At 45.5% G+C, this 26,805-nt stretch overlaps 1 protein-coding gene across 1 annotated transcript in view; it reads left to right on the forward strand.

Moving 5' to 3' along the window:
* The window catches only part of CHD7 (chromodomain helicase DNA binding protein 7), a 119,626-nt gene that overhangs the window by 72,644 nt on the left and 20,177 nt on the right, over positions 1 to 26,805 (forward strand). Inside the window, exons 8-22 of the mRNA XM_065895739.1 lie at positions 2,812 to 2,895; positions 4,338 to 4,475; positions 4,558 to 4,679; positions 5,034 to 5,277; positions 6,491 to 6,667; positions 10,820 to 10,963; positions 12,170 to 12,425; positions 18,320 to 18,530; positions 19,190 to 19,385; positions 19,673 to 19,840; positions 20,053 to 20,232; positions 23,171 to 23,281; positions 23,368 to 23,573; positions 25,865 to 26,064; positions 26,240 to 26,399. Of these exons, the coding sequence (XP_065751811.1) occupies positions 2,812 to 2,895; positions 4,338 to 4,475; positions 4,558 to 4,679; positions 5,034 to 5,277; positions 6,491 to 6,667; positions 10,820 to 10,963; positions 12,170 to 12,425; positions 18,320 to 18,530; positions 19,190 to 19,385; positions 19,673 to 19,840; positions 20,053 to 20,232; positions 23,171 to 23,281; positions 23,368 to 23,573; positions 25,865 to 26,064; positions 26,240 to 26,399 (2,597 nt within the window). The remainder of the gene's footprint in view (positions 1 to 2,811; positions 2,896 to 4,337; positions 4,476 to 4,557; positions 4,680 to 5,033; positions 5,278 to 6,490; positions 6,668 to 10,819; positions 10,964 to 12,169; positions 12,426 to 18,319; positions 18,531 to 19,189; positions 19,386 to 19,672; positions 19,841 to 20,052; positions 20,233 to 23,170; positions 23,282 to 23,367; positions 23,574 to 25,864; positions 26,065 to 26,239; positions 26,400 to 26,805) is intronic.

Genomic DNA, 26,805 nt, shown 5'->3' on the forward strand with positions numbered 1-26,805 from the left:
GGGAGGTGTGTGACAAATTTCTTCTGTTCAAGTCAGTGCCTAATTACAGAGAGTTTTCACTGAACTCCTTTTCACAGATTATGCGCTGTGGTACAGGAGTTGATATAATATTCTAATACCTTTGCCTGCCCCCCTTTATCCTAGGTTATCAATTATGATGAGAAGGTACCCATACCTAGGGCAGGGAAGAAGTCCTGCGTATTTTACGAAGTGCCAGGTTCCCCTCCAGTGTAGTCAATTACATTGACAAAATGCTCTCACAGAGTGCTTCCTGGGGTCCCTGGGCTTGTGACCACCAATTTGCTTTCACTTTACAGCCTAAAGCAGATAAAAGAGAAACCTTCACATTGAAAGGCTAAATTGGCTGACTTATTAGTTTTTCCTCTCCATAAGGGAATTAACAGAATGCAAACTGTAAAGAAGTGTGAAATTTGATGGAAAATAATACCTGCTTCACGACCAACTTCACACACACCGACCCCTTGTTGGAGACGGGGGAACGGGGGACCGAAGAAAGTTCCGTAGTTTTATGTCCTAGAGTCAATCCTTATACCCTCAGGTGACAGGTCTGGGTTCTCCTGGAATCTGATTTCCACGCCCCCAAAGGCATATTGTAAAATCTGCACTGGATGGGAAATGAGGTGGAGGGGATTCCGCTAGACAGATGTGTCCATGTCACCAAGCCCCAGCCTCCTTGCCTGCAGTGGTCAGCACCAAGGGGTGCAGGTGCTTGGATGGGACTCACTCCCTCATGTCCTGGGGAATATGTAGGTGATTCTTTCTTTGAAAGGACAGGTTCTGAGAAAATACTAGGAAGTTCTGTTTTTCATGCCCCTTAATGAAACTAAAGTTAAAAATGTTTGTGATATTGGGCAAGTTGAAATCCTTAGCTTCCTCCTAGAAAGAGACACTGTACGTTCTACTGATGTTTTTGTGCATCCGTGTTAGGAAAAGGAAAGAGTACTGTGGTTACCCCCACCCTGCTCCTTAAATCATGGTTCTGCTCATTAAGTTTATTTGTGCTTCTTGGAGTCAGATGCCCTTCAGGGACGTGGGCCCGGCCCGAGGTGTGTAGTCTACCTTTTTGAGTCTATCTCTGGGAATCACCTGTACCAAGGCTGAAATACATTATCTTGCTGGTAACTTGGCAGCTAGAGATCTCAAGTTTTGTCCTGAATGGAAGTAGCATAAACTTGAGTCTGAAAAGGTGATCTGAAGGTTAACAGAGAAGGATACCAATTCTCTTCCCCTCTTTCTTTCTTACATACACACACGCACCCCCCGACCCCCACCCCCCGCTCACCACACACACTGTTTGTCATGTCCCGTAGATGGTCCTGGCTTCAGGTGCCCGAGGGTTCTGCTTCTTTGGGAGTTTTAGTTATGACCACCTTTGCATTCTCTGTTTCACCTTAGGCTTCCTTTTAAGTCACTGCAACTCAAATCTCTACTCAAAAGGATTATCGGAACTGGACATTATGTCACACGCGTGGCGGCATAGATTGCCCGCTTGAAGGATAAACGTGTTTAGGAGTCAGGTTAAGGATTTTACTTCAGTGATGAAAGATTCTGTTTAAGAACAAGTTGTCTTAGAGCTTTTATCAGAAGAGCCTAGTTTATGGCCAGCTCCAGTGCTTATGCTTTATCTTGTATGCCTAAGTCTAGAAGCTTTGACAAAGCCAATGCATTTAATATATGAACATTTTAAATTAACGGAACGTTCCAAGGCTTTCTTTGCCTTCGTCGTGAACTCTGTGTAAAGGCCTGAGGCAGTTGAAACACATTCTGGTATTTCTGGCTTTTGTTTTATAATTCACAGTTCAAAGCATCCAGACTGGGTGCTCTAAGTGGGCCCAGGGGCCCAGGGAATGTTTGTTATCCTCAAGCCAACTGTGACCAAACGGCCCTTTAACCTGCAACTCAGGGGATACAAAGAGTATCTAAGCGGCTTGTAATATGTCTTTGCCAAGCATTTGAATGAAGTTACATTACTGATGAATTAATCTCTAGAAACACGTAATAATGTGTCTTTTCTAACTTGTCTGACTCTGACTTCTTTAAAGTATGGCCGCATTCAGTTCTTTTACATGAGATAACTTTGCAGGCACGCAGCCTTACTTTAGTTTTGTAAAGATTGTTAATATATTGGCTAAAGAACCCAAATTTTTAAGCCTCATTTCTTTATCCTTAAGAGTTTTAGCCAAATGCTCTGTGTTCAGTACAAATAAATCATTAGAACACTTAGATGAACGCCAAGACTGTGTTCAAATGAGGTACTAATACTGATTGGCAAAGACAACCAACCATCACAAGCTCTGTTCACACCAAAATATGGAATTCACTGGTCTCAGCGTTTTTAGCTTTTGAATAACATTCTGCAAATGATGCTGTGAGGCATCAGACAACTCCAATAGTTGTGAGACTCCAACAGCACTTACTGTGCATGGCTCTGAGTCTTCATTGCAAGCTGTGGCTTCAAGAATGTCAAACGCATTGTGTGCCGTAAGCCTTTTGGATTGCTCATTAGTGAATTATAATTTCACACTTCATTTAAAATATTCTTAAACATTTTCTCACAGTAAAAAGGTTTCACACAGTAATTAAAAGACCCAGTTAACAAAGTCTGAGAAGTCTGATTTCCTCATGGGGAGTGATTTTGCTAAATTGTAGCATTTCACTTAATATAGTAGAACTTGCCAAATATAAATTTTGTATTGCTGTGACCCAAAATATTATTGCCTGATGAAGAGTGAAATACTGTCTACTCTGAGGAGTTAAATAAACATTTTAACTTTTTTTCCTTTGGTGTAGATTGAAGATGAGCTTTTTAATCCAGATTACGTGGAGGTTGACCGGATAATGGACTTTGCACGTAGCACAGATGACCGGGGAGAGGTAACAGAAGATCATTTGTATTAGAAGCCAGTGACTCAGAGAGCTTATGTGTGCTTATGGAGGATGATTGTGGACTCCTAGATCTGGTTCTGGTCGGGGCCTTGGGTTATGACACACTTGCTCTAAACTTAACTGAAATTTATTGACTTACTATTAGTTTTAGGACTTAATAATCACTGTAAATGTGTTGTTTTGTTTAGTCTGAGAGCTTTTTAAAAGAAATCAGTTTTCAGTGTGAAGCAAATAGACTTTTTGCACGGTTCCAGATACGATCAATAAAGGATTCAATATATTTTGGTATAAATCTATTACGTAGCATGAATTTCCCTTATAAACTAAGAGTGCTCTTAGAGCAGAATGCAGTGCAACGATATTTAACATTGGACGTCCTTAGTGAAGCTGACGGACCTCATTTAATGTGGTGCACAGAAGATACTATAAAATCTTTCTCTTTATGAGATCCCAGTCTAGGCATGCCCAGGTTGCTTTGCAGAACCCTACGAGGCTGTTAAGGACAGTCGGTAGGGCACAAGAGTAAAGACAAGTCTAGTGACTTCTGAGCATTGTGTCTTAGTAAGTCTATGCCCGCCCGCCATGAGGTATGTCATTCCTAGCTTCTTCTTGTAAATTAAACTTTGTAAAGGTTTGTATCTTGCTTGTCTAGTGAGTCTGCAGTGAACTCCCATTTTACTCCAAACTCTGTATCACGAGGTCCACGATGTTTCAGAGATCGTGTCTGTGACATGATGTTTACCTTTCTAGTTTTGCTAAGTTGCACTTAAAAAAAATTTTTTTTTTCCCCATCGTATATTTACCTAGTACAGCAAATGTTTGTAACATCACAACCAGGTCAGTGTACCTTGGTCCTGAGATGAAGATCAACAAACCAAAATATTTTCAAGAAGAAAGACAAAGGAAGTCCTATTGATCTGCGTTATCCAAACTGTTTTGCTCTGCAGTCTTTCTAGAGCTCAAGCACATTATTTTAAAGTGATAGCATGCAAATAGTATCTCTTTAAGAAGAAGGCAGAAATCCTCATAAATTGAAGTCTGTTTCTCATTCCTTAAGAAAGTAGCCAGTTAGGCAAATATGTGAACACACCAAGATGGGTTACCGCGTAAGTCTGAATCAGACGCCCGATGATTTGCACAGATCAGAATAAGGCTCAGATTCGGCTTTGTTATTTGCTAGCTATGTCTGTGTACTTTTTTGGCTTTTGAACATGACTTACCGGTGGCTTAGATAAAAGTCAGTTTGTTCTGATAATATTCAGTAATATTACTTCCAGTTTAGACTTGAGACTCTGTAACTAAGGACTCCTCGTTCAGTGGTCATAGTTCTAAAACTTCTCCCAGCTCCATCTCACTGTGTCTGGGGTAGTGTCTGTCGGTAAGTGCAGTAGAGCATGAACCCAACTGTGCTGTGTTTAAACCCGGCCCAGCCTGTGACTCACTACCTGGTGAAGTGGTGCTCACTGCCTTATGAAGACAGCACGTGGGAGCTGAGGCAGGACATAGACCAAGCCAAGATCGAAGAGTTTGAGAAGCTGCTGTCCCGGGAGCCGGAAACAGAGCGCGTGGTAAGGAGGGCGAGTGGCGGTGGCTTTAATGTATGTGGTCTCTGAGAAACCACTAATGGGACTTTTACTATATTTGAAACAGGAGCGACCTCCTGCTGATGACTGGAAGAAATCGGAGAGTTCCAGGGAGTATAAAAACAATAACAAACTCAGGGAATACCAGTTGGAGGGAGTAAACTGGCTACTTTTCAATTGGTACAACATGTACGTAAAATGTGGGGGTTTTCACTTAAAAAAAAAAAAGCCTACAGTAGCTCTTTTGTCGTTATCTAAAGTATTGATCAAATATAACTTAACATTTTAACTCGCTAATAGAAATTATTTTGAAAAAAAGCAAACACTGGAAGTATGTATGCTTAATATTTGTTTACTTAACACATATTAATATAGAGATTGCTAGAAGTGTGTAGCAATAATTTTTATGTCTTAGAGCATTTTGTTTGAAACTGTTATTTTGTTGCATGTAAGGGAACGTCTAAGGCATGCATTTATGAGTATGAAAGCACTGTCTTGTGTGTATACTTACTAAAGTTTCCTTGTTTTATTTCCCTCCCAAAGGCGAAACTGCATTTTAGCAGATGAAATGGGTTTGGGAAAAACTATCCAGTCCATTACATTTCTCTATGAGATATATTTGAAAGGAATCCATGGCCCTTTTTTAGTAATTGCCCCATTGTCCACAATCCCCAACTGGGAAAGGGAATTCCGGACCTGGACAGAGTTGAACGTGGTTGTGTATCATGGGAGTCAAGCTAGTCGTCGGACCATTCAGTTGTATGAAATGTACTTCAAAGATCCCCAGGTAAAGCATCACAGGCGGGCGGTCCTTAGGCTTATAGACGTTTTAAGGCGTTGGCTGTTAAAATGGTCTTAGACCTTTGGCACGGGAGGTCTAGATTTTGCAGATAGAGAATTTTGCTTTAGATTTCTTACCCAATTTGTGTTTGTCTTATAATTCCACATCTTTTGCTTGCAGCTCTTTATTTTTATAGCCTTGGTCATTCTAATTATTAGAATGAATGAAATTTCGTTTTACCTTGGATGACTGCTAAAAATCATTTCATGCGTTGATATGCTCATTTGGTTTATTTTGCAAGCCCTAGAAGAAAGCGAGACAGAAAATGGAGTTTTTTAATGTGAATGGAAAGAATATTGTGTTATTTATTGTTGCTAGAAGTGAAAAATATTAGGTATGTGGTATTAACTGGTACATTGAATGAAGTATACCCAAAGGGGAGAGTTTATACTTTGGGTCTTAGTAGCAGCTGCTATGATTTTTAACTAATTTTAGTTACCTGTCTGCAATTATCCTATGATATTGACAGTGAAGCATTATAAATGACAAAGAAAGAAGAATAAATAGTATATGCGAAAATAGTTTTAAGCAATAGGTGGTAAATGGAAGTCCTAGAGCTGGAAATGGGACAGAGTTTTGTTGTCTGTGTTTGGTTAGCTTGAGTGTAAAATCTGCCCTACAATTAAATACTTAAAGGAGAAAAAACCTAAAATCTATTTTGGTGTTGATCTTTAGATTTGGGAAATTGTTATAAGTCCTGTCCTGAGTTGAATGTTCTTTTCGTGTTAGCACGTTAAAAGTAAAAAGCAAGTTTTACAAAAGTTTAGATACATAAATAAAAAGTTTTAAAAAGTAAAAGCGGTTTTAAAAAGTTGTCTTAGTACATAATCTCTTTGGCCTTTCACCTTTTGGAGTCTGTAGGATGTAACTAGAATGGGCCCACTTAGTGACTCTTTACTGCGTGTGATCTGTAAGGAAATTGGGTTGGAAATTTTACTAACAATTTTCAGACTTCCTTGAAAAAGGTAAGGTTTTAAAACTCTGTGGTACCATAAGAGCTTAAAACCTCCAAAACACCTTGAAAACAAAGTATAAGTGTTATGTAGAATAAAGATGTCCCCAAGGGGATCAGTACGTATATTTGACTGCCGTTTATTCATCCTTAAAGTTATGAACGTAACCTTTAATGCTAAGTAATAATCCAGAGTTGTTCTTGTAGGGTCGAGTGATAAAGGGGTCCTATAAGTTTCATGCCATCATCACTACGTTTGAGATGATTCTGACCGATTGTCCTGAGCTGCGGAATATTCCCTGGCGCTGCGTGGTCATTGATGAAGCCCACAGGCTGAAGAATCGGAACTGCAAGCTGTTGGAGGGACTCAAGCTGATGGACTTGGTCAGTGGTCATGTTGGCGATTCCCTTGACCCCGGATAGAGTTGTCACTGACTCAGTATTCCCGTTGCTCTGAATCTGAATGGTACCTTTGAAGGGTGTTTGCAAAACCAGTCAAACGCTGTGAGGTACGCTCCTGCGCTTCCAGTGACTTAGAAGTCGCTGCTGTCTTCCTCATTCTCACGCTGTTGGCTGGTGTCTTTGCACGGTTGTATCACAGCAGAGGATAGTCATGGTATTTTTCACTGAAATGAGTTTCCAGTATTTGCTTTTCCCTTTTGTATGTAAATACTGCCATTTCGTAGGCTGTTGGGCCAAATGTTAGCTCCGTGACGACCATCCAGTTATATTCCAGGGCTCGTAGGTTTTGGCGTCCAGGGGCCAGGAGGACTTGACTTGTAGGTGCAAGTTCTCAGTAAGTTGAACGGATATCTGGAATTGGTTCAGTTCATGCAGACACTTAGAAGTTTGGGGCATTGCAAGACCTTGCGTTTGATCTGGAATTTTAGACATGTCTATCCCATACTCTTCCAGCTTCCTAAGGGCTAGTCAGGGCTTCCTGATTTTCTAGATTTTTTTTCAGTAGGAGTATCATAGGAAAACATACTGTAGAAGTGGTGGAATTTGACTGATTTTCCTTTCCACACTGTTGTATGATTTTCTAGCAGAAATTACTACATGACTCAGTCATCCTCAGGTTTCTTTTCACTCTATAGTTTACAAGGTGGGTTTTGATCACTTGTTTTTATTTTTAATGTACATTTAAGAAGCAAAGCTATTGTTATTTAGCATGTCTTGGATGTTTTGATGAGCTTTTCAAAAATACAGAAAGATTTTTTAAATCCCTTTAGTGTTGACTTCTATAGATTAATTTGACCTCCTGTTAATCGAGAGTCTGAGATGGGAAGGAATATGCTGTATGTTCACGGCTTGTAAATTTCTTACTGAAGACTGGTACCACCGAAAAGAACACTTAAAAGCTTTCTGTTGCAGCTGGTTCTTTGAAGCAGCTTCTTTTATTCCTAAATTATGGGGATTGGATTAGCCAGCTATTCTTTTAATTAACAACAAACAAAAATCTAGTTTTGTTTAAAGGAAAAGGTCTGACTGAATTATCCTATTTAGGATGGGATTTCCCATCCTTAAGACCTTTCTCAGAGCAGTTTTGTATTATTTGGTGTTCAGTCCACAGAACGAATTAGAACACTTGTAAATGGTGAACAGTCTTCAAGACATGAGTAAGCATGTGGAAAAGAGAAGCTCTGTGGCTGTATTTGGTCTCTCTAGGTGATGTTTTAGTCTTACATTGAAGTAAGCCTGTTAATGGTTAGGTGAACATTAATTCTCGTGAAATATCTAACTACGTCTTCTGAGTAGGGACCCATCTTCACAGTGGTCCATATAAGACACGGTTACGGCACCATTTCCTGAAGGCTTAGATAGTCATCTCAGTTTATTTCAGTTGTTTTCTGTTATTAGTGTCTGTGCTCCCAGGTAGTAGATTCTTAACGGCAAAACAGCCCTTCATTGGTGAGCACAGTTCGTTTAACTGTCAACATCAAACAACCTTATTGTCGCTGGGAGATTTCAAAGGATTTTCTGTTGTTTATAGTAACACTTCATTGGTGGATTAGAATTTGCTACCCAGACAATTTTTCTGTTACACATTGCAGTGTTCCCAAACCACTTTCACATAATGGCACATATAGAAAATGATATTTGTATATCATACCGGGGTAAGCTGAGAAGGGCTGGCCACTACTGCAGGTGACCGGCCCTGGGGTCCTGACTGTCACAGCCGTGCCGGCTGCCCCAAGGACTTGGCGTACCTGTAACTCATTCATGTCTCACCATGGGAAGCTCTGATTAACAAATGAACAAAATCATTCTTTTTTCTGATGATCAAGAATCTTTACTTTCACAAGAATTGTTTTCTAGATGGAGCACATTATTATTGTTCAGAGTTAGAATATAATTATATTTGTCCAATTCTGAACGGCTCATTGCCTGGTCTTTAAGTCCTTCCTTAAAATATCCATCATGAGAACTTATACACTGGCCACTTTTTGTTCATCGTTTCTAGAATAAGGCACGGCGCAAATAATAACTATATCCAGCTGTGGAGCAGGTCACAGGGAACTGCTGTTACCTGCCCTAGACGCAGTTACGATGGAGGTGATTCGGGTTGTCTTTAAGTGCGTTCTGAGAAAGGGAGGACCAGTGAATGTTTTCAGCTCTCCCATCGCAAAGGAAATTCTTGTGAAGATGCTGGGATGAGGGACATTTACGGTCCCCACTGTCCTCCACGGGAGCCTTGGAAGCAGGGCCATCTCCTTGTCCCTTCTTGACAAGGAGGGGACTCTCTGGAGGTGGCAGTAGTTCTTCGTGGATTCTGTTACCTCATCTTTCATTGTCAGGAGGCCTCACACAAATTAAAGACTGCTGAAATGAAGTCAAATGGATGCCACTCCATCAGAGCTAAAAAGAATGGTAACGTTTTCAAGCCAAAAGCCCAGCTGCTGACATGGTTGAGCTTGGAGATGATAAGCTTGGTAGCCCGTCTCTCACGTGACATTCTGTGACACCTGTATATTAATTGTATGTTACATAATAGTTACTTTCAAAGGGAAACCTGGTTTTTTTTTTTGCTACCCATGCAGCCTTACCAAAGGGTCATATGTGTAATCATTCAGTGAAACTGGTTTCAAACAGCCCTTGAGGGGAAGCAGCATAAAAAAGAAGTTCTTTTTTTCCCCCCCCCAAATAAGTTAATTTTGAAATTAATAACTTACAAGGCTTTTTCTGAAGTACTGATATTTGGTTAGCGGCTCAGCATTTCACTTGGTCACAAAGGATATAAAAAAAACCAGGAGACAATCTTTAGTACCCACACAGCTCTCCCACAGCAATAACTCTTTTCCTGAATCTATGGCAATATTTTAAACAATTCTTGGATGAAGTAATTTTGGACTTGAATATGTCAGGGACCGTGGCCCAGGTTACTCACCAGTATGGTTATACGTTAGAAAATCCTGAATTGATTTGCAAGCTTCTTACTCTTTATGAATTTAATGAGTTGGAAGATGATGATGGTCTGTGTATCTTCCTGAATCAGAGACCTCTTATTCAAAAGGGAGCAAAGGAAGAATAAAAGCAAATTGAACTGCTTCACCTCGCTTTCAAAGTACTCCATTGACAGATAAGACACGGTAGGTACTGAGAAAAAGAGCATGCCCTTAGGTGTATCAGCATCCAGGGTTTACTGAGCACATACTCTCTGCTCGGCAACCAAGCCTTATCGGACTTCCAGTTGAGTCAGAATATTGCTTTTGAACCTCCTAGAAGGTGTAGCCACTTTTTGAAATAGCTTTAGTAACTGGACTGTGTACCAGATGGCCAAAGTAGAAAATAATAAGGCCCTTCAGATTAATAAATTCACCGTCGTTAAGACTGGTCACCATGTCGGATACGTGGAAGTGTGAGGACAAGGGTACAAACGCATAAGGAAAGGTGGAGAAAGAGCTCGTAAACAGGAAGAATTGCCTTAAAGAAATACGTACCTTGGTTCAAGGAGACAAAGTTAGAAGTAGCATCTATTTACAAAAAAAAACAAAAAAGTGATTGTGGTATTTAAGACCAAGCTGACCTCTTTGCTAGTTTGAAATGTTTGCAGAAAAAAATAGCTTTTCATGTGCTGTTGCCTGTGGAAGACCTTCTTTTGTCTCTGAAGTGAGTCATGCAGGAAGTAGACGGGGAGGGGAGAGCCCTGTCGGTGTGGAGAGCAGAGAGAAGCATGCGAGCTTTGTCTGAGCCTAGGGATTTGAGGGAAAAGCTTAAACTTTGGTGAGGAGAGAAGCCTCAAGATGTAGGGGACCTGTGAAGCCACAGCACCAGAATGTTTCCTGGGACCTAAAAATCCCAGGAAAAAACAAAATGGCAAGACACGTTTACGGGGTCCGGGAGTCTGTCTGAAGCAGAGACCACATTTCTCGCATCTCCGCCTTCGGATCTAACTCCTGTATTTTATGCAGGGTGGGTGCTGAATTTCAGCGTTCCTGAGTGGAAGTCGGAAAATGCCTGTGTCGAGAGAGGCTTTGGTGTTAAGAGATGCGCTTTGTTATGATCTGCTCAGTTGCTCTCCTCGCACCCCTGTAGGAACACAAAGTGCTGCTGACAGGGACCCCGCTCCAGAACACCGTGGAAGAGCTCTTCAGCTTGCTTCACTTCTTGGAACCAGGTCGATTCCCTTCGGAAACCACCTTTATGCAAGAATTCGGTGATCTGAAAACCGAAGAACAGGTACTGACCAAGCCTCCTTTGTATTTCAGTCACGTAATTGAAGATGAACCCCCGAAAGGGCAGAGCGTTAAGATTCAACCATTTAAAAATGTAAATTATATCCATTCCCCGCCCCCAGCCAACCTCAGTAGACCGGTGAGCTTTACACCCCCTTTCCTTGGACATTCTGAGTCTTGGTTAAGGTGGTGTTCTGATTGGTTTGTTTGTCCCTTTGCCCTCCGGAAGGGCTGTCGAGACTCATAGAGAGGTTCCATAACTGTTCATGTACTTTTCAGCCGCTGTGCTTTTGAGTTTGGTGGTTTTGCCATGTATGCTTTTGGGTGTAGTGTCAGAAGCTGCTGAAATTTGTCGAGCCGTTTCCCTCCTGGAGTTCTGAGGTTCTAGTCTTATTTCTTACTTGGTCACATTGCTTACTTTTCTTGAGTCTACATATGTTCATTTAGAAACGTGGGTCCTAACTACCTTGCAGGATTTCTGTGAGAAATAAATATGGTATTGCATATGAAAAGTGGTCGGTTATTTCATACATCGTGAGAGTTATGTTGGTGTTGGTTATTAGGCTGTATTTGAGATAAACATGGAGATACGCTTGAAATCTTGGTCTTCATGTGCCCCCTTCCCTAACTTACTGTCTAAAACCTCTTAGCTTAGTTCAGAGTGGAGTCTGTTTTGTTTTGTTTTGCTTTTCTTTAAGTAAGAGCTGTCGGGTGTGCAGTATCCTATTGCCAGTCAACAGAAAAGAACAGAGGGGGACGTCCCTGCATGCTCATTGGTGCAGGGACCGGACAGCTCCTTGGCTTCCTCACGCTTTCTATCAGCTCTCTCTAGAAAGGAAGAGAATTGAAGTGTGGCACTCCCATGGCATTGTCTCTTCCTTCCTCATCATCACAAAGGCTTAAGACAAACAGAAGGGAAAACTAACAGAATAAGTGGGGTTCTTTTCTGCTGTGTTGTACCGTTCAAGCCTCCTGGCTGTTCAGGACTCCTGGGCAAGCGAAGTAGCCCATCGGAAATTGGCCACGCAGCCTTTATGCACTTCTGTTACGACATCTGTAATGTAAGATCAGTGCTTCCATACCCTTCCTGGGCTTCGACAAATGAAAATGAATGGTAAATAAATAGGAGAATTGTGGTTTTTCATGTTAGTATATGTTATACCATGCAAGCAAGTCATGATACCGGTATTTACTTGAGGTCCTTTTTTAGGTGCAAAAACTCCAGGCTATTCTAAAGCCAATGATGTTGAGACGTCTCAAAGAGGACGTGGAAAAGAACTTGGCCCCCAAGGAAGAAACGATCATCGAAGTCGAGCTAACAAACATTCAGAAGAAATATTACCGAGCCATCCTTGAGAAGAATTTTACGTTTCTTTCCAAAGGTGGTGGTCAAGCTAACGTACCCAACCTTTTAAACACTATGATGGAATTACGGAAGTGCTGCAATCATCCCTACCTTATTAACGGTAAGCTGCCCGCCTGGCACCTTGTTTCAGTAGTTGTCCAAACCCCAGAAATCCTTTTCTCCCTCCAGACTGATGATTTTACGGTTCGTGATCATCCCAGTGTGGGTTTCATCACCTTCCTATTCTTCACAAAGCCTCCTTCTCTGTAGCCGAGGGTACAGAACTGTTGCCCCCGCCGATCCCTGAAGCAGGACCTCCACGCACCTTTCCTGTGTCTGCATCTCACCCCTTGAAGGGAGGTGTTGCTGCTTGGTGGCTAGAAGTCATCAAACATGGTAACAGTTAAAGAGAAATTAGCCCCTGATTGAGGTTTCCCTGCTCTGTATGTGTGTGTGTTTAGGTCAGAGAAGTTAAAGAGCAGCTTTGGAGTGAGAGGCAGCTGTCAGCTGTCTCAAGACTTTGATGGGAGAAAAGTTCTTGCAGTCTTGAGGCCTCTAGCATCCTTTCTCTAAGAGTGAGAGGTTATCTCGAGTGTTGATAATAGTTGGTTCCTGGTGCTGATGGATGGTTTTCCTGTTTTCTTAACTAAACTGATAGTGTTATGAACTGATATGAGTAAAAACCTGTATCGTACCCTTCCAAAAATCATTAGAGGAATAAAGCTTTCGTGCCTATGATGTGTAAGATACTCTGGGGAATACAAGAACCTTCAGTTTGTGAGGGATTGAGATTAGGAAAGCTGCTAGAAAGCGATGGCGTTGAGACAAGGATTTTGCCAGTCAGGGTTAGAAAAAGAAAGCACATTTAGGCTGATGTAATCACGTGAACAAAGAGAAGGAGGCAAGAGAACAAAGGGGGGAACCTGCCTGCCCAAAGTATAAAGGACGCGTAAGAAACGGTGGGACAGTGAACCTTAGACACAGTGGGACCTTGTGGGAAGCCCAGATGCTGGCTCGTGGAATTCGGGTGAAGCTTGGAAATGATGAGAGATGTGATTCAGGATGATTGATCTGGCAACATGGTATAAAATGGACGGGAGTAGGGAAAGACATACGAGCAGAAAGCCCCGCTAGGAGGCGACTGCTGTAGTCCAGGCCGGAGTTAATATGGGTTAAAGAAAAGTGATGGCCGGCTAAATCAGGGTGCTGTGTGCAATTATAATTGGCCAGCAATTCAGTTAGGTTCCTTTCCAGGCGAGAAGGAACAAAGCCAGGTTTGTCATTACCACACTCCATGAGGTTCAAGCACAGCTAAATTAAAGAGTTCCTCATCTCTCCCCGTTGCGTAACTACACACGTACCGACCACCTCACATCCAGAAGCTGCAGTTACTAAACCACAGAGTAGTCCCCACCTGGGACTGTCTCCACGTAGCACACGAGGTCGTGGCTGTGGTGTGACATCAGTGGATGTCTTGTTCAAACTTTGCGCTTGTAGCTTGGTCTTTAAAGAGAGTATCACGTGTGATCATTGCCTCTTTAATGCTGCCAGCCTGCTAATTGCCATGTGTTTAAGAGCCTGTGAGGCCACTGTGGCGAGTGTCACCAGCCTGGTCCTGAGCTGGGGAGATGGAGTTGGGGCTGAAGGTGGTTGATGGTATGAATAAAACTCTGGTGCATGGACACACGCACGTGAGAGAGACACACACACACGTTTTCATTTAATGTCTGTAAAAATAAAAAATAAAAAAACGAGGCACGGTAGCTTCCAAGGGGAAAGAAAAGGCACTAACAAAAGCTGAAATGCTGTAGCAGGACGTGTGGGAAAGGAATGTCTCCCCAGTGGTTGGTAGAAATCCACCCTAGTCCCATCAGTTTACCTTGTCGGTTTACACGCTAATCACGTGCCTTGAGCACTCTGAAGGGGGCAGCCCACCCCAAACCACCGCCCGGAGGTCCCCTCCCTGACTGACAGCTCTCCAGGGTCATCCTGTGTCATTCCCTGTTGGCAGAGGTTCTGAGGACTTCCCAGGTGTGGATCCGTGGCTGTTGTTCTGAGTGGTCACACCTCGAGGTCAGCTTTTCTGTCCTGACAGCAAGTTACAAGGTGTCTCTTAAGCAGGCATCCTTACATGCCTTCACGTTGGGAAATTATAGTAAAAAAAAAATACACACATGGACGCACCAGGTGTTACAGCTGCCCAGATGACCTATGTAAAGGTTGTGTTTCAGAGGTTGACCCAGGGCCAGGACTGTCTGTTCTCATCCACGACCTGGAGAAGGAAGGACAGAAGTACTGACCCAATGCCAGCTCCACGCTCATTTATCGAGCGGTTACAGGAGGCTTTCAGTTTTGAAAATTAAACTGACATTTGGGTTGGTTGTGAAAGAGCAAAGCATCCCCAGTCAAACGAAAGTTCAGTTCAACAAAGCACAACATTTCTGTGATCGTGGACAAGAGAAGCAACTGTTTGTGTAGGTTGAGAGCGATAACATCAGCAAAGCGGAAAAAACATTAGAAGTGATTGTAGAACACAAACTGTACATAAATGAGAAATGTTTCTAATATGTACTGAGACTTTTAAGAGCATCGAACAGTGTTAGGCGACCATAACAAACGTTTGGTAAGTGTTGCTAGTTGTTTTTCTTGCTAAAAGTTGAGCAGGTAACTGTATGTTACCGTATGTGAGAGTGAAAATGATGTTGAAGACTTGGTAGGGGCCCCAATGTTTCAGGGCGACTTACGCATCCTCTGTTGACCACCACGGTGGAGAGCCGTGGGCAGAAAGAAGACAAGACTGAGCTCACGTGATGGAATGAATTTCAGAGAGAAAATGGTAATCTGCAAAAGAAAATAGTTTCTTGGGCTTCCCTGGTGGCTCAGTGGTTAAGAATCCGCCTGCCAATGCAGGGGACACGGGTTCGAGCCCTGGTTCGGGAAGATCCCACATGCCACGGAGCAACTAAGCCCGTGCGCCACAACTACTGAGCCCGCGAGCCACAACTACTGAAGCCCGCGCGCCTAGAGCCCATGCTCCACAACAAGAGAAGCCACCGCAATGAGAAGCCCGCGCACCGCAACGAGAGTAGCCCCTGCTTGCTGCTGCTAGAGAAAGCCAGCACGCAGCAACGAAGACCCATAAATAAGTAAAATTTAAAAAGAAAAGAATTTCTTGTTTGTTTGCAGCTAATATAGCCAGGTGACATTGCAGCTCCTGCCCTCACAGTGACCATCTGTTTAAGGGAACAGACTTCCACACTTCTTCAAGTTATCTCTGACACACACACACACACACACTTTTAAATGTAAATGCAGGACTTTAGGGCAGTGCCAACGGTGTATTTGGGCTTACCATAACCTATTTCCAGTTCATTTTCTGATTTGATATTTACAAATCTAGCGTCAAGGTAGATCTTTAACTGGTGAACTTGAAAATTCGGCCTTGTAATGACTTAGAAGGTAGGTGCTGCTTCCCTGCCCTCTTGTCTTCAGCTCTTCTGGGCATAATACGGTGCTACAGGAAGCACATAGGAACTATGTTCGCTGATAGCTCTAAGTGAAGTGTTCTTGGTGTCAACTGGCTGCCACTCTAAGAACCTGAATTCACGGCAAAGAGCGGAATTGATCAATTCAGGAGAAACTTCTGTCAGATAAGAAAGAGTGTATTTTAATTCTGGCTACTTTTGATGACATGAGAAATCATTGGTAGTATTGAAAAAGCAGGCAAGTTATTTTTGTCATATAAATAAATTTAAAATGAAAAGATTAAATTTCTCTACTAATTAGACTGAGCTTATATTTTCAAATTTTTTACTAAAATAACTCAAACATGTTTATTTTGTCAAAACGATTATTTCATTTTTTTTTTTTTTTTTTTTTGCGGTATGTGGGCCTCTCACTGTTGTGGCCTCTCCCGTTGCAGAGCACAGGCTCCGGACGCGCAGGCTCAGTGGCCATGGCTCACGGGCCCAGCCGCTCCGCGGCATGTGGGATCTTCCCGGACCGGGGCACAAACCTGTGTCCCCCGCATCGGCAGGCGGACTCTCAACCACTGCGCCACCAGGGAAGCCCCCGATTATTTCATTTTTAAAAGCTGATTCACCGACCGTTAGCTTAAGCTAAAATGCTGTATTTTGATTATGGACTGTAATCCTAATATGAGCAAAAAATAACTGCCCAGATATTATGAGTAAAATCTGTTTCTGACTTGCAGAGCTTGTAGTATATTATCCAACAAGAACAAACTTTTTGAAAAGACCTAATGTAATATATGGATGTAAACCTGTTTTTCCTGTCTCCTGAGGGCCTTCTTGTCCTGAATCCGGAACCTAGATTTCTAAATTTCTTGCCTTGAAAAACATTATTCAACTTTACGCAAGAGTATTTATTCAAGAATATTCTTTATTCAAGAATATTCCTGCCGATTCTCTGCAACAGCATTTTGGTTTTTACCTTTTCCTAGTAAAACCTTTGCCATTTGTTTCACTTAGATTAACATCCTGAACGTTAGCGTTTTATCATGTGGAAGGGGGAGGGAGAGACAGCAGTTTGGACCCAGCCGGCATTTTCTGCCAGGCCCTTCCTGAGAAGCAGCGATGCACTTTGCGTGGACCTCAGTGCCCGGTCCAGGCATTAGTGACTTTAATCTGGTCTCAGTAAGATCCTTTGTTGATTAATAATGAACAAGCTGTGTTTCAGTGTGTGACCGTGTCATGAATTAACTTGCCCGAGTGCCCTGAAAACGGGAATGGAGGGCACTTCTGTCCCACCCACTGCTGTGTGCCACCGTTCTGTCCTCACGGCTCTGGTGGCCCAGCTCACGTGACCTTTACACCCTGTGAGGGTCCCATATCCCCATCCTGTGCATAGTTCGTTCACGTTTAAAACCAGTGGTAAGAAGAGTAGTTTAAAGTTCCTGGTACGGTTTAAGGCTGAGGACAAATCCCATTAGATGGTTTTGTTTGTATTTTCCAAAGGATAGGTGACCACCCCTCTGTGCCCAGGGGAGAGGGGCTGGCTGAGCACAGCTGCCGGCCCTGATCGACCCCCCTGCCCCCGGCCAGCGCGGCCGAGCCCCTGCTGCCTAATTCTAGTTAAGCCACCTAAGCGGCTGCAGGAAGCTCAGCCTGCTGCTCCCTGAGCCAGCACGTCTGGGGTCAGGGGAGGAGGTGGAAGGGCTTCCATCCCTGGGAAGGTCCCTGTCTCTCCAGGCTTCTCTCTGATGCACCCAGGTCTTGGAGCAAAGCAGAGGTCTCTTGTGGGGCGATGAGATAAAGAGGGTTAGGTATAGAAGTCTTTCATGAAACAGAGGTCAGGTTTTGTTTTTTTAAAGCTTTGGATAATTCAGGGTAGAATTTTTGTAACTCACCAGTTGAGAATGACCGTGGAGGGAGCTGCAGAGACCGCAGTAAAGATATGCTCGGGCACCCTGAGAAATCCCTAAAATGACCCTGGAAAATGGGCTTCCTGTTGTCGCAGCCCTTTTGGCTGTACTAATGTGTGGTTGGATACACAGACGTCTGCCCTTGCACCGTAACTGTTAGAACCCTGTTCCCTCGTCTCTTCGTTTCAGAACAGATTCTGTCATTTGTGTTTATATTCAGCTAGTAAACAGTTCTTCCTTTCTTTAGCATTTTAGGTTCCAGGTTTTCTGTAGGTATCTGGCCCTTGGCTTGTTTGTGCCACTTCTGGCGTGGCAGTCTGTTGTTGAAATTCAGTTTCTACAGACAGCAAACGTTTGTTTGTTGGAAAATGTGGGGCGTTTTTTTTCCCCCCACAAACGCCTAAATGTGCTGCGCTTAAAACTTTGATCCCTTCTGTACTTCCACGGTTCTGTGTAGACCCTCCTTGGAGCCAGTGGACGGATGTGTGTTCATAAACACGAGTGCGGCCTCCCGGCCCTTACAGTTTGCAGTGGGTTTCGAAAGCAGGTTCACTGTTCTTACTCATAAAAACAGTATTCCGTACCGCAAGAGAATATTCCAGTGTTCCCGTTACGCTCTCCAATCTCCGCAGGTGCTGAAGAGAAGATTTTGGAAGAGTTTAAGGAAACACACAATGCCGACTCTCCAGATTTCCAGCTCCAGGCGATGATCCAGGCTGCTGGGAAGCTCGTGCTGATTGACAAGCTGCTGCCGAAGCTGAAGGCCGGCGGCCACAGGGTGCTCATCTTCTCCCAGATGGTGCGCTGCCTGGACATCCTGGAAGACTACCTCATTCAGAGACGGTGAGGGCCACGCACCGGGCTGGCGAGCTGGGGTCAGAAGACGGGGGCTCCACGCGCTTCACCTCCAAGTGGCGTGGTGGGGTGGGGGTTGGTTTTTTTTTTTTTTATAATTTTTTTGGCTCTACAGCACGGCGTGCGGGATCTTAGCCCCCTGACTAGGGATCGAACCCGTGCCCCCCTGCAGTGGAAGCTTGGAGTCTTAACCACCGGACCGCCAGGGAAGTCCCTTGAAGTGGCGTTTATAGTAAAGGGGACGGAGTAGGGGACATGTCACACCTCTTTTTAAAAGCTCTAGATGGGCATGACGGCTATTCCATGCGACACGTGCTTTTGTGGGCAGTTCTGCTTTCCAGTTCTTTCCTTCGGCTAGGCGAGAACAGTGCCTACCGAAAATTGAAATTGATTGTTGTTTCACTGTTGGAGGTGTCAGCCCTTTTCAGACACTGGAGAGGAAGTAGCGGGAACTTTAATCTTTGGGGCATTCGACCAGTTGTATGAAAAACTACAACAACACCTATTTGCTCTGACATTATTTCTGATAAATAATACCATCCTGTTAATACATATCCCATATCCATTTGGTTCTTTAAAACACCAAAAAAGGAAGAATGTAGTTTGGCCGTTCGTCAGGCCTCCTTGTTAACACTGACATTTTCTAGGTACCCGTACGAAAGGATCGACGGCCGGGTCAGAGGGAACCTCCGCCAGGCAGCTATCGACAGGTTCTCCAAACCTGACTCTGATAGGTTTGTTTTCCTCCTGTGTACAAGGGCAGGAGGTTTAGGCATTAATCTTACTGCTGCTGATACCTGCATCATCTTTGATTCCGACTGGAATCCCCAAAATGATCTCCAGGTAAACATGCAAGAAAATCTCCCCGATGCCTCCCTCTCCCACTTTTGAAAGTCGTTCTGCTGTGTCAGACCAACAAATTAAAATCGTGTAGTCGCTCAGGCAGCGTCCCGTGATTGGGGCAAATGAACCAACTAGTAATCGATTTATTAATAATGTGACAGTAATTTCTTAGTGTGTCAACCCTCTTCTCTTAAACTGCACCCCTGTTTATTGGAACAGATGCTCTGATAACTTGACAGTCGAGCCTTTTCTTTCTTTGGTAGCCATTCATTTCCTTTTTCTTCCAGGCTCAGGCTAGATGTCACAGAATAGGACAGAGCAAATCTGTGAAAATCTACAGGCTGATTACAAGGAATTCTTACGAGAGGGAGATGTTCGACAAAGCTAGCTTGAAGCTCGGTCTGGATAAAGCTGTCCTGCAGTCCATGAGCGGAAGAGAAAACGCTCCCAACGGGGTAAAGCGCGCCGCCCACACCGTGCATTCACTCTCGCTCCGTCATTTAACTGACACTGAGAAATTTTCCGGCATCTGATCATCTTTTGGCCTCGATATCTTAAGCATATCTTGTCACACTTTCCTTGCTTGTCATTACGGTTTACCCTCTTTGAGAAAGATGAATCATTTGTTCAGTCTACAGACAATTCTAAAAATATTTCTCTAAAACAGGTACAGCAGCTTTCCAAGAAAGAAATAGAGGATCTTCTCCGGAAAGGGGCCTATGGTGCCCTCATGGATGAGGAGGACGAAGGGTCTAAATTCTGCGAAGAAGATATCGACCAGATTCTCCTCCGGCGAACCCACACCATCACCATCGAGTCTGAGGGAAAGGGCTCCACGTTTGCTAAGGTGTGGATCGATCCCAAGCGGCGGGTGTTCTGTGGCAGCGGAACAGAGTTTGTGTCACGCGCTCCCGGGAAGCACACGTAATGTCTGCTTTATGTTGCACGTTACGAGATGCGTGATTAACTCCCGCTCGGTGGAGCCCCCCGATGCACGAAGCACTCGTTGTGTTTTGGGTTCTCTTCTCTGTACCGGGCCTCGGGGTCACCCTCGCCTTGTCCCAGCCACGCTTCCCGCCTCGCCAGGCTCGTCCTTTACCTGTGTTCAGGCCCCGCCCTCTCTGCTTCTTGAGCCTCTGCTCCGTCACCCTCTCCCCCGTTTCCTGTGATCCTGACCCCTGACAGCCTTCAGACCAGTCAGCTCACCCCTATCTGAAGAAGACCCCATCTGTTTTCCGCTCTGGCTACAAGCCCGCAGCTCTTCTTTCGCAGCGAAGAGCCACGCAAGCGTTATCTACGCAGCTCTCTCCCCTGCCTCCCTTTCTGCTAATTTCCCACCTGCCAGCTTCCACCCCTCCCTCACCTCTCCACTCCATCCCCTCCGCCCAGGACCCCTTCTGAGGCTTCCCCCATCCACACCCAGGCCCAGTGCCACGCTTTCATTTTTAACAACTCTATTGAAATGGAATTTACTTACCGCAGAATTCCCCTACTTTAAGTGTACCGTTGAGTGCATCTCCCGTATTCACAGACTTGTACAAGTATCCCCCCATCTAAGTTTAGAACGTCTCCATCACCCCAGTAACAATCCCCCCACCCCGCCTCCCCCTCTGAGTCCTGGCAACCCTTCAACTGCTTTCTGTCTCTCGAGGTTTGCCTACTCCGGACATTTCATATAAGTGGAATCATACAACGTGTGGTCTTCTGTGCCTGGCCTCGCTCACTCAGCATGTTTTTGAGGTTCATCCACGTTGTAGCACGCATCAGACATTCCTTTTCATTGCTGACCAATATCCCATTCTATGGTTATACCTCACTTACCACTTGATAATGGACATTGATTGTTGATCCATTCACTAGCTGATAATGAAATTTGGATTGTTTCCATTCTTTGGTTATTATGGATACTGTTGTTACAGACATCTGTGAACAAGTTTTTTTGTGGACATACGTTTTCATTTCTCTTGCATATATACCGGGAGTGGCATTACTGGGTCGTATGTTAACTCTGTGTTTAATCGTTTGAGGAACTGCCAGACTGTTCTCTAAAGTGACTATGCCATTTTCCCTTCCTACTAGCAGTGTTCAGGGTTCTAATCTCTCTGCATCCTCACCAACGCTTTTCGTCGTCTGACTTTTTGATTATCGTCCTGTTACTGGGTGTGAAGTGGTAGCCCACTCTGGTCCGTTCTGCGTTTCTCTGCTGCTGTTTAGCGTCTATTCATGTTCTTATTGGCTATATATATATATATCACATCTTTGGAGAAATGTCTATTCAAATCTTTTGAACAACTCTGAACTCTTTTGAGTGAGTTGTCTTTTTTAATTGAACTTTAAGAATTCCAGATAAAAGTTTCTCATCAGATAATACAATTTGCAAATATTTCCCCTAGTCTTTTCCTAATGGTGTTTAATTTTAAGAAGCCCACCCATTTTCTCTTTTATTGTTTGTGCTTTTGGTTCATTGTTTAACCTTAGGTCACAGAGATTTGCTCCTGTGTTTTCTTCTAAGAGCTTTATAGTTTTCACTCTTAACTTTATGTCTCTGATCCCTGTTGAGTGAATTTTTGTGTGTGATGTGAGACAGAGGTCCAGCTCCCTCCTTTTGCCTGTAGATTTCCAGTTACTTCAGCTACTTCAGTTGTCCCAGCTACTCTACTTGTCCCAGCTACTCCACTTGTCCCAGCTACTCCAGTCTTGAAAGGCTCTCCTCCTCTGGGCTCTGTGACCCAACACCTTCTCGCTCACATCTTTCAGCCTCTTTTCAGGTTCTTTCCTCCATCCTCACAGGCACCTCAGATTCAGTAGGTACCAAAGCAGATTAATCATCCCTGTCCCTCCACCCTCTGTTTGCACGCGTGTGCGTGTGTGTGTACACACACGCACACGCCCCTGTTTTTACACCTGAGCCACACCTTTCAGATGCCAGAGTTGGGTGCTGAGGTTTTCCTGGCTTACTCGTCCTTCAGGCTTCACATCCACTCAGATTCCAACGCCTTTAATTTTACCTCTTAAAGACTGCCTTCTAGGCTGTATCCTTTTCTTCATTTCTGCCGGTCTTCACTATTCCTCCCTAAACTATGGCCGCAGCCTGTCCTCTTTGTTCTGCCCTCCCTGCTCCAGGACACCGCTGTGGTCCCTCTGGCAGGTGACTTTGGATATGGTCGCATACCTCTTGAGATTATTCCCATCTTCAAAGAGTTCCCCACTACCTCAGGATGGAGTTCAGACTCTGTTAACAGGACATGCAAGGCCCTGCTTGACCCGGCTTCTGCCTCCTCACCAGCTTGACCTTGGGCTACACTCCCCTGACCACCCAAATCCCCAGCCGTACGACGTGATCACCTTTCTTCTCGGTGCCTTGGCACATGCCCCGCACTGAGCGTTTCCACATGCTTTGCTGTTCTGTGGGCTTTTAACACTCTGGTCCAGGCAGACGTATTCTGGAGGGCCTGTTCTCTCCGCCCAGCAGTGCCCTCCCTGTACCCGCACCCAACCTGAGCCTGGTTAGGTCTCCTCTCTGTATATCGGCTACACCTGTAAGTACCTTTGTTGCCTGTCATTTACTATGCTGTGCTGTCATCTTTTATTTTATCATCTTTTATCAACCCCTGGACAGTGAGCTGCCTGAGGGACAGTCCTTCATCCCAGTCCCATGGGCCACAGCCTCTGGCTCACGGTAGAAGGATGGGTCCATGTTCGAGTGAATGAATATGTGAAAACTGCTTTGCATTTTGCCACTGAGAAAAGCATCTCAAAGTAATGCGTGCGTTTTTCCCTTTCAGGCCAGTTTTGTTGCATCTGGAAACAGGACAGATATTTCCTTGGATGATCCAAATTTCTGGCAAAAGTGGGCTAAGAAGGCGGAATTGGATATTGATGCCTTAAATGGGAGGGTGAGTGAGAGGCCCCTTCACAGTCTGCCTGATCTCCCCCAGGGGTTGCTTTTTCAGAAGTTTCCAATGTATCTGCTGTCTTTCAGAACAACCTGGTTATTGACACTCCAAGAGTGAGGAAGCAAACCAGGCTGTACAGTGCAGTGAAGGAGGACGAGCTGATGGAATTTTCAGACCTGGAGAGTGATTCTGAAGAGAAGCCCTGCACGAAGCCACGGCGGCCGCAGGACAGGTCCCAGGGCTATGCCAGGAGCGAGTGCTTCAGAGTAGAGAAGAACCTGCTTGTCTATGGGTGAGTCAGGCTCATGTGAGAGATTGACTTTTATTCGAAAAATGGTTAGAATTCCAAGTGGCGGAGGAAAACCCTATTTGTGTTTGGATTTCTGTGACTCTCCGTAGCAAATGCCTTTGACGCAACCCGGGCAGGCCTGGGGCCTCTTGGTTAAAGAGCTAAAAGCCGTGCAGATCCTCACGGATTTGAAGGGGGATTTTGCCCCTTAAGGAATTATGTCAGATCCAAATTGACTTGCTAATCATTAATAACCCAGAACAAAGTCTCAGAATAACAACCTCTTTTCCTAGTGTACCTTCACATAAAGTTTACCACTATGGTAATCTTTCATTATTTTTCCATTACAAAAACTTGTTAAAGGCAATCGTCTCAACTTGTATAGCTCTTCCAAGTCATCTGAAATATAAATGGCAGTCATTTCAACTCTCTGAATGGGTCGTGTTTCTCCTTCTGGACCACAAGATCCACATCTGACCCATGTCTGACCCTCCGGCACCCACACAGGGCTCTGAAAGGCAGGTGCTCGGTGTGCATCTGGATCCGTAAATACGCCTGCTCTGGCACATGGCGGGACTGCGGGCGAATGCCGCTCAAGTGAAAAAGCTGCCGCCAAAATGATATTTCTATAGATCTGGTGACATCTGCTCTGTGATTTTTTTTCTTCCGATGGATCAGCATTAGTTTCAGAAGAAACACAAACATTCTGCCAACGTGGCAGACAGGGCTCCTACCTGGCCCTTGTCTGTCTCGTGGGTCCTTTCCGCGGGCACCCCGGGCTGCTGTTGGGACAGAGGCTTCTTCTCCTGCGGTGTGCGCTGCTCCCTCTGTTTCCACACGCAGCCCTGCCCGCCCACCATCTCCTGCCCTTGACCTCTGAGCAGGCATCACCTCAGCACCTGCCCCAGAGGGTCTCCCTGCACTTGCTGTCACACTCGGCATGTCAGGTGATAGCCTCTCCTGCTGGAGCCCTGGTGAAGGGCTCCGTGAGGACCAGGGCTCCCTCTTCGTGTCCTCGGGGCAGAGTGCGGGGCCCGTGGGCACGGTGAGTGCTGGGTCAGTGGCTGCTTATGCAGTAAAGGAGGTTCCGCTGCAGCCGGTCCTGTGTCTCGGCAGCTGTGTCACCTCTCATCATCATCTCTGCAAGCCGGGCGTTCTTTCCTGGCCACCCCTAGCCACCGAGCCCTTTGCTGCTTCCCCTACTTCCATGTTTCACCCTAATGATCAAAGTTGAGAACGTTGCTGCTGCCTTTAGAAGCGGAACGTTAGTAACTGCTGAAGCTAAACAGTATGCTTCCAGTGACGCCCTTCCCGCCTCCCACGGGCCTCAGGTGTGTTGGACACCTACCACCTGCAGGGCACGGTGCTAGGACAGGGCTGTGAGCAGGTTACCCGGGGGGCAGGTGGGCAGGCAGGTGAACCAGCAGAAAGGGCAGTAAACTGGTAAAGCTGCGCAGGTGCTCACATGCCAGTGGGGCAGAGGCACGTCCTCTCTAAGATGCAGCTCGGGGCTGTCTGCCCACTGTGGGGGGGGGCGGGAATCAAAGGAGGCGCGTGAATGGATATCATGAATTAGCTGGGGTAAGAGGGAGGGTGGGACGTCGTCGGGCAGGGAGGAGGAGACAGTTCCCAGCAGAAGGAGCCGTGTGTCCGAAGGCGATTTGAGGAACTGGGGAAACTTCTCTGAAGCTGGGAGGACCAGGCGGGGCCGCGGGGCGAACTGTGCCCCTCGCGTGGAGGCTGGTTCCCGCCCTGAGCGCCTGGAACCCGGGGAGGGCACGCTCACGCAGCGTCTGCCTGTGCACTGCACGCGTAGGTCTGTCCACGGTCCTCTCTCCCCCCGTTTCACACAAGGACTTAGGAGCGCTCTTATACTTGGCACCTAGCACCCCTGTCTCAAAGGGAGACCTTTCGTGGCCTCTCACTAATTATCAGGGCGTCCCTTGGAGGTGAATAGGTGCAGCTGCACCTTTACCCGCGTGCACCCCTGACTGGGGGGAGTCATTCCCGTCACTTTCCCTCTCAAACGGTGGGTCAGCTGCGGAAGGTACGAACCATGCCCACGTGAAGGGGAGCAGGGGGTTTCCAGGGGAAGGCCTGTGTCAGCCCCTGCCCGACGGCGCAGTGAACATGCGGCCGGGTGCTAACAGCGCCCTGGATTGCCTCACGATAACCTGATGTCACATGTCGCTAGTTTTGACCCAGGCTCTCCTAACACTGCCACCTGACCATGAAACCAAAGCCGCACGTCTAAACCCAGAGGCACCGTCTGCATGTGAATGTTTGCTTTGCAGCTGGGGGCGCTGGACAGACATCCTTTCCCATGGCCGCTACAAGCGTCCGCTCAGCGAGCAGGACGTGGAAACCATCTGCAGGACTATCCTCGTGTACTGCCTCAACCACTACCGGGGGGACGAGAACATCAAGAGCTTCATCTGGGATCTGATCACACCCACGGCCGACGGCCAGACGCGAGCCCTGGTCAACCATTCCGGTGGGTCGGCGTCACGCCTCGTGCGGTGGGGTCCCAGGGAGCTGTCGGGGACGCTCAGGACGTGTCCCAGACCCCGTGTGTCCCTGCCTTGCACGGAGATTCCTGACCCTGACGCCGTAACTGGGGTCGTGGAGAGCTTCTGTTGCTATGGTTATCGTGACTACTCTGCTTGTAGGTTTATCAGCCCCGGTGCCCAGGGGGCGGAAGGGCAAAAAGGTGAAAGCCCAGAGCTCGCATCCAGTGGTGCAGGACGCTGACTGGCTGGCCGGCTGCAACCCAGATGCCCTGTTCCAGGAGGACAGCTACAAGAAGCACCTGAAGCACCACTGCAACAAGTATGTCAGGGAGGGCGGTCGTGGGGAGCTGGCGACCCTTCTTTTCCTTAGACATGCGTGTGTTTAAGTAGATGCATATACTAGATGTGTATCAGTAAGGCTATTATACCATATTTACTGTGTTGGTACAACCTTGCTGTTTTTCTTGAAGCATGATGCCAAGTCACGTGGCAGCCTGCCTTTAGGCAACTGATTTTTTTTGGGGGGGGTGGGGGTGGTGGTAAAAGATGCGTGACACAGTTTTACTATCTTAACTATTTGTAAGTGAACAACTCACTGGGAATGATTATACTCAGATTGCTGCGTCCTCATCACCACTGTCTATACCCAAAATCTTTTTGTTGACCTTCATATGAACTCTGTACCCATTAAATGATCTCCCCCCTGAAGCCCCCGGCAACCACGC

Source organism: Phocoena phocoena, chromosome 17, assembly GCF_963924675.1.
Source record: "Phocoena phocoena chromosome 17, mPhoPho1.1, whole genome shotgun sequence".
NCBI classification, from domain to species: Eukaryota; Metazoa; Chordata; class Mammalia; order Artiodactyla; family Phocoenidae; genus Phocoena; species Phocoena phocoena.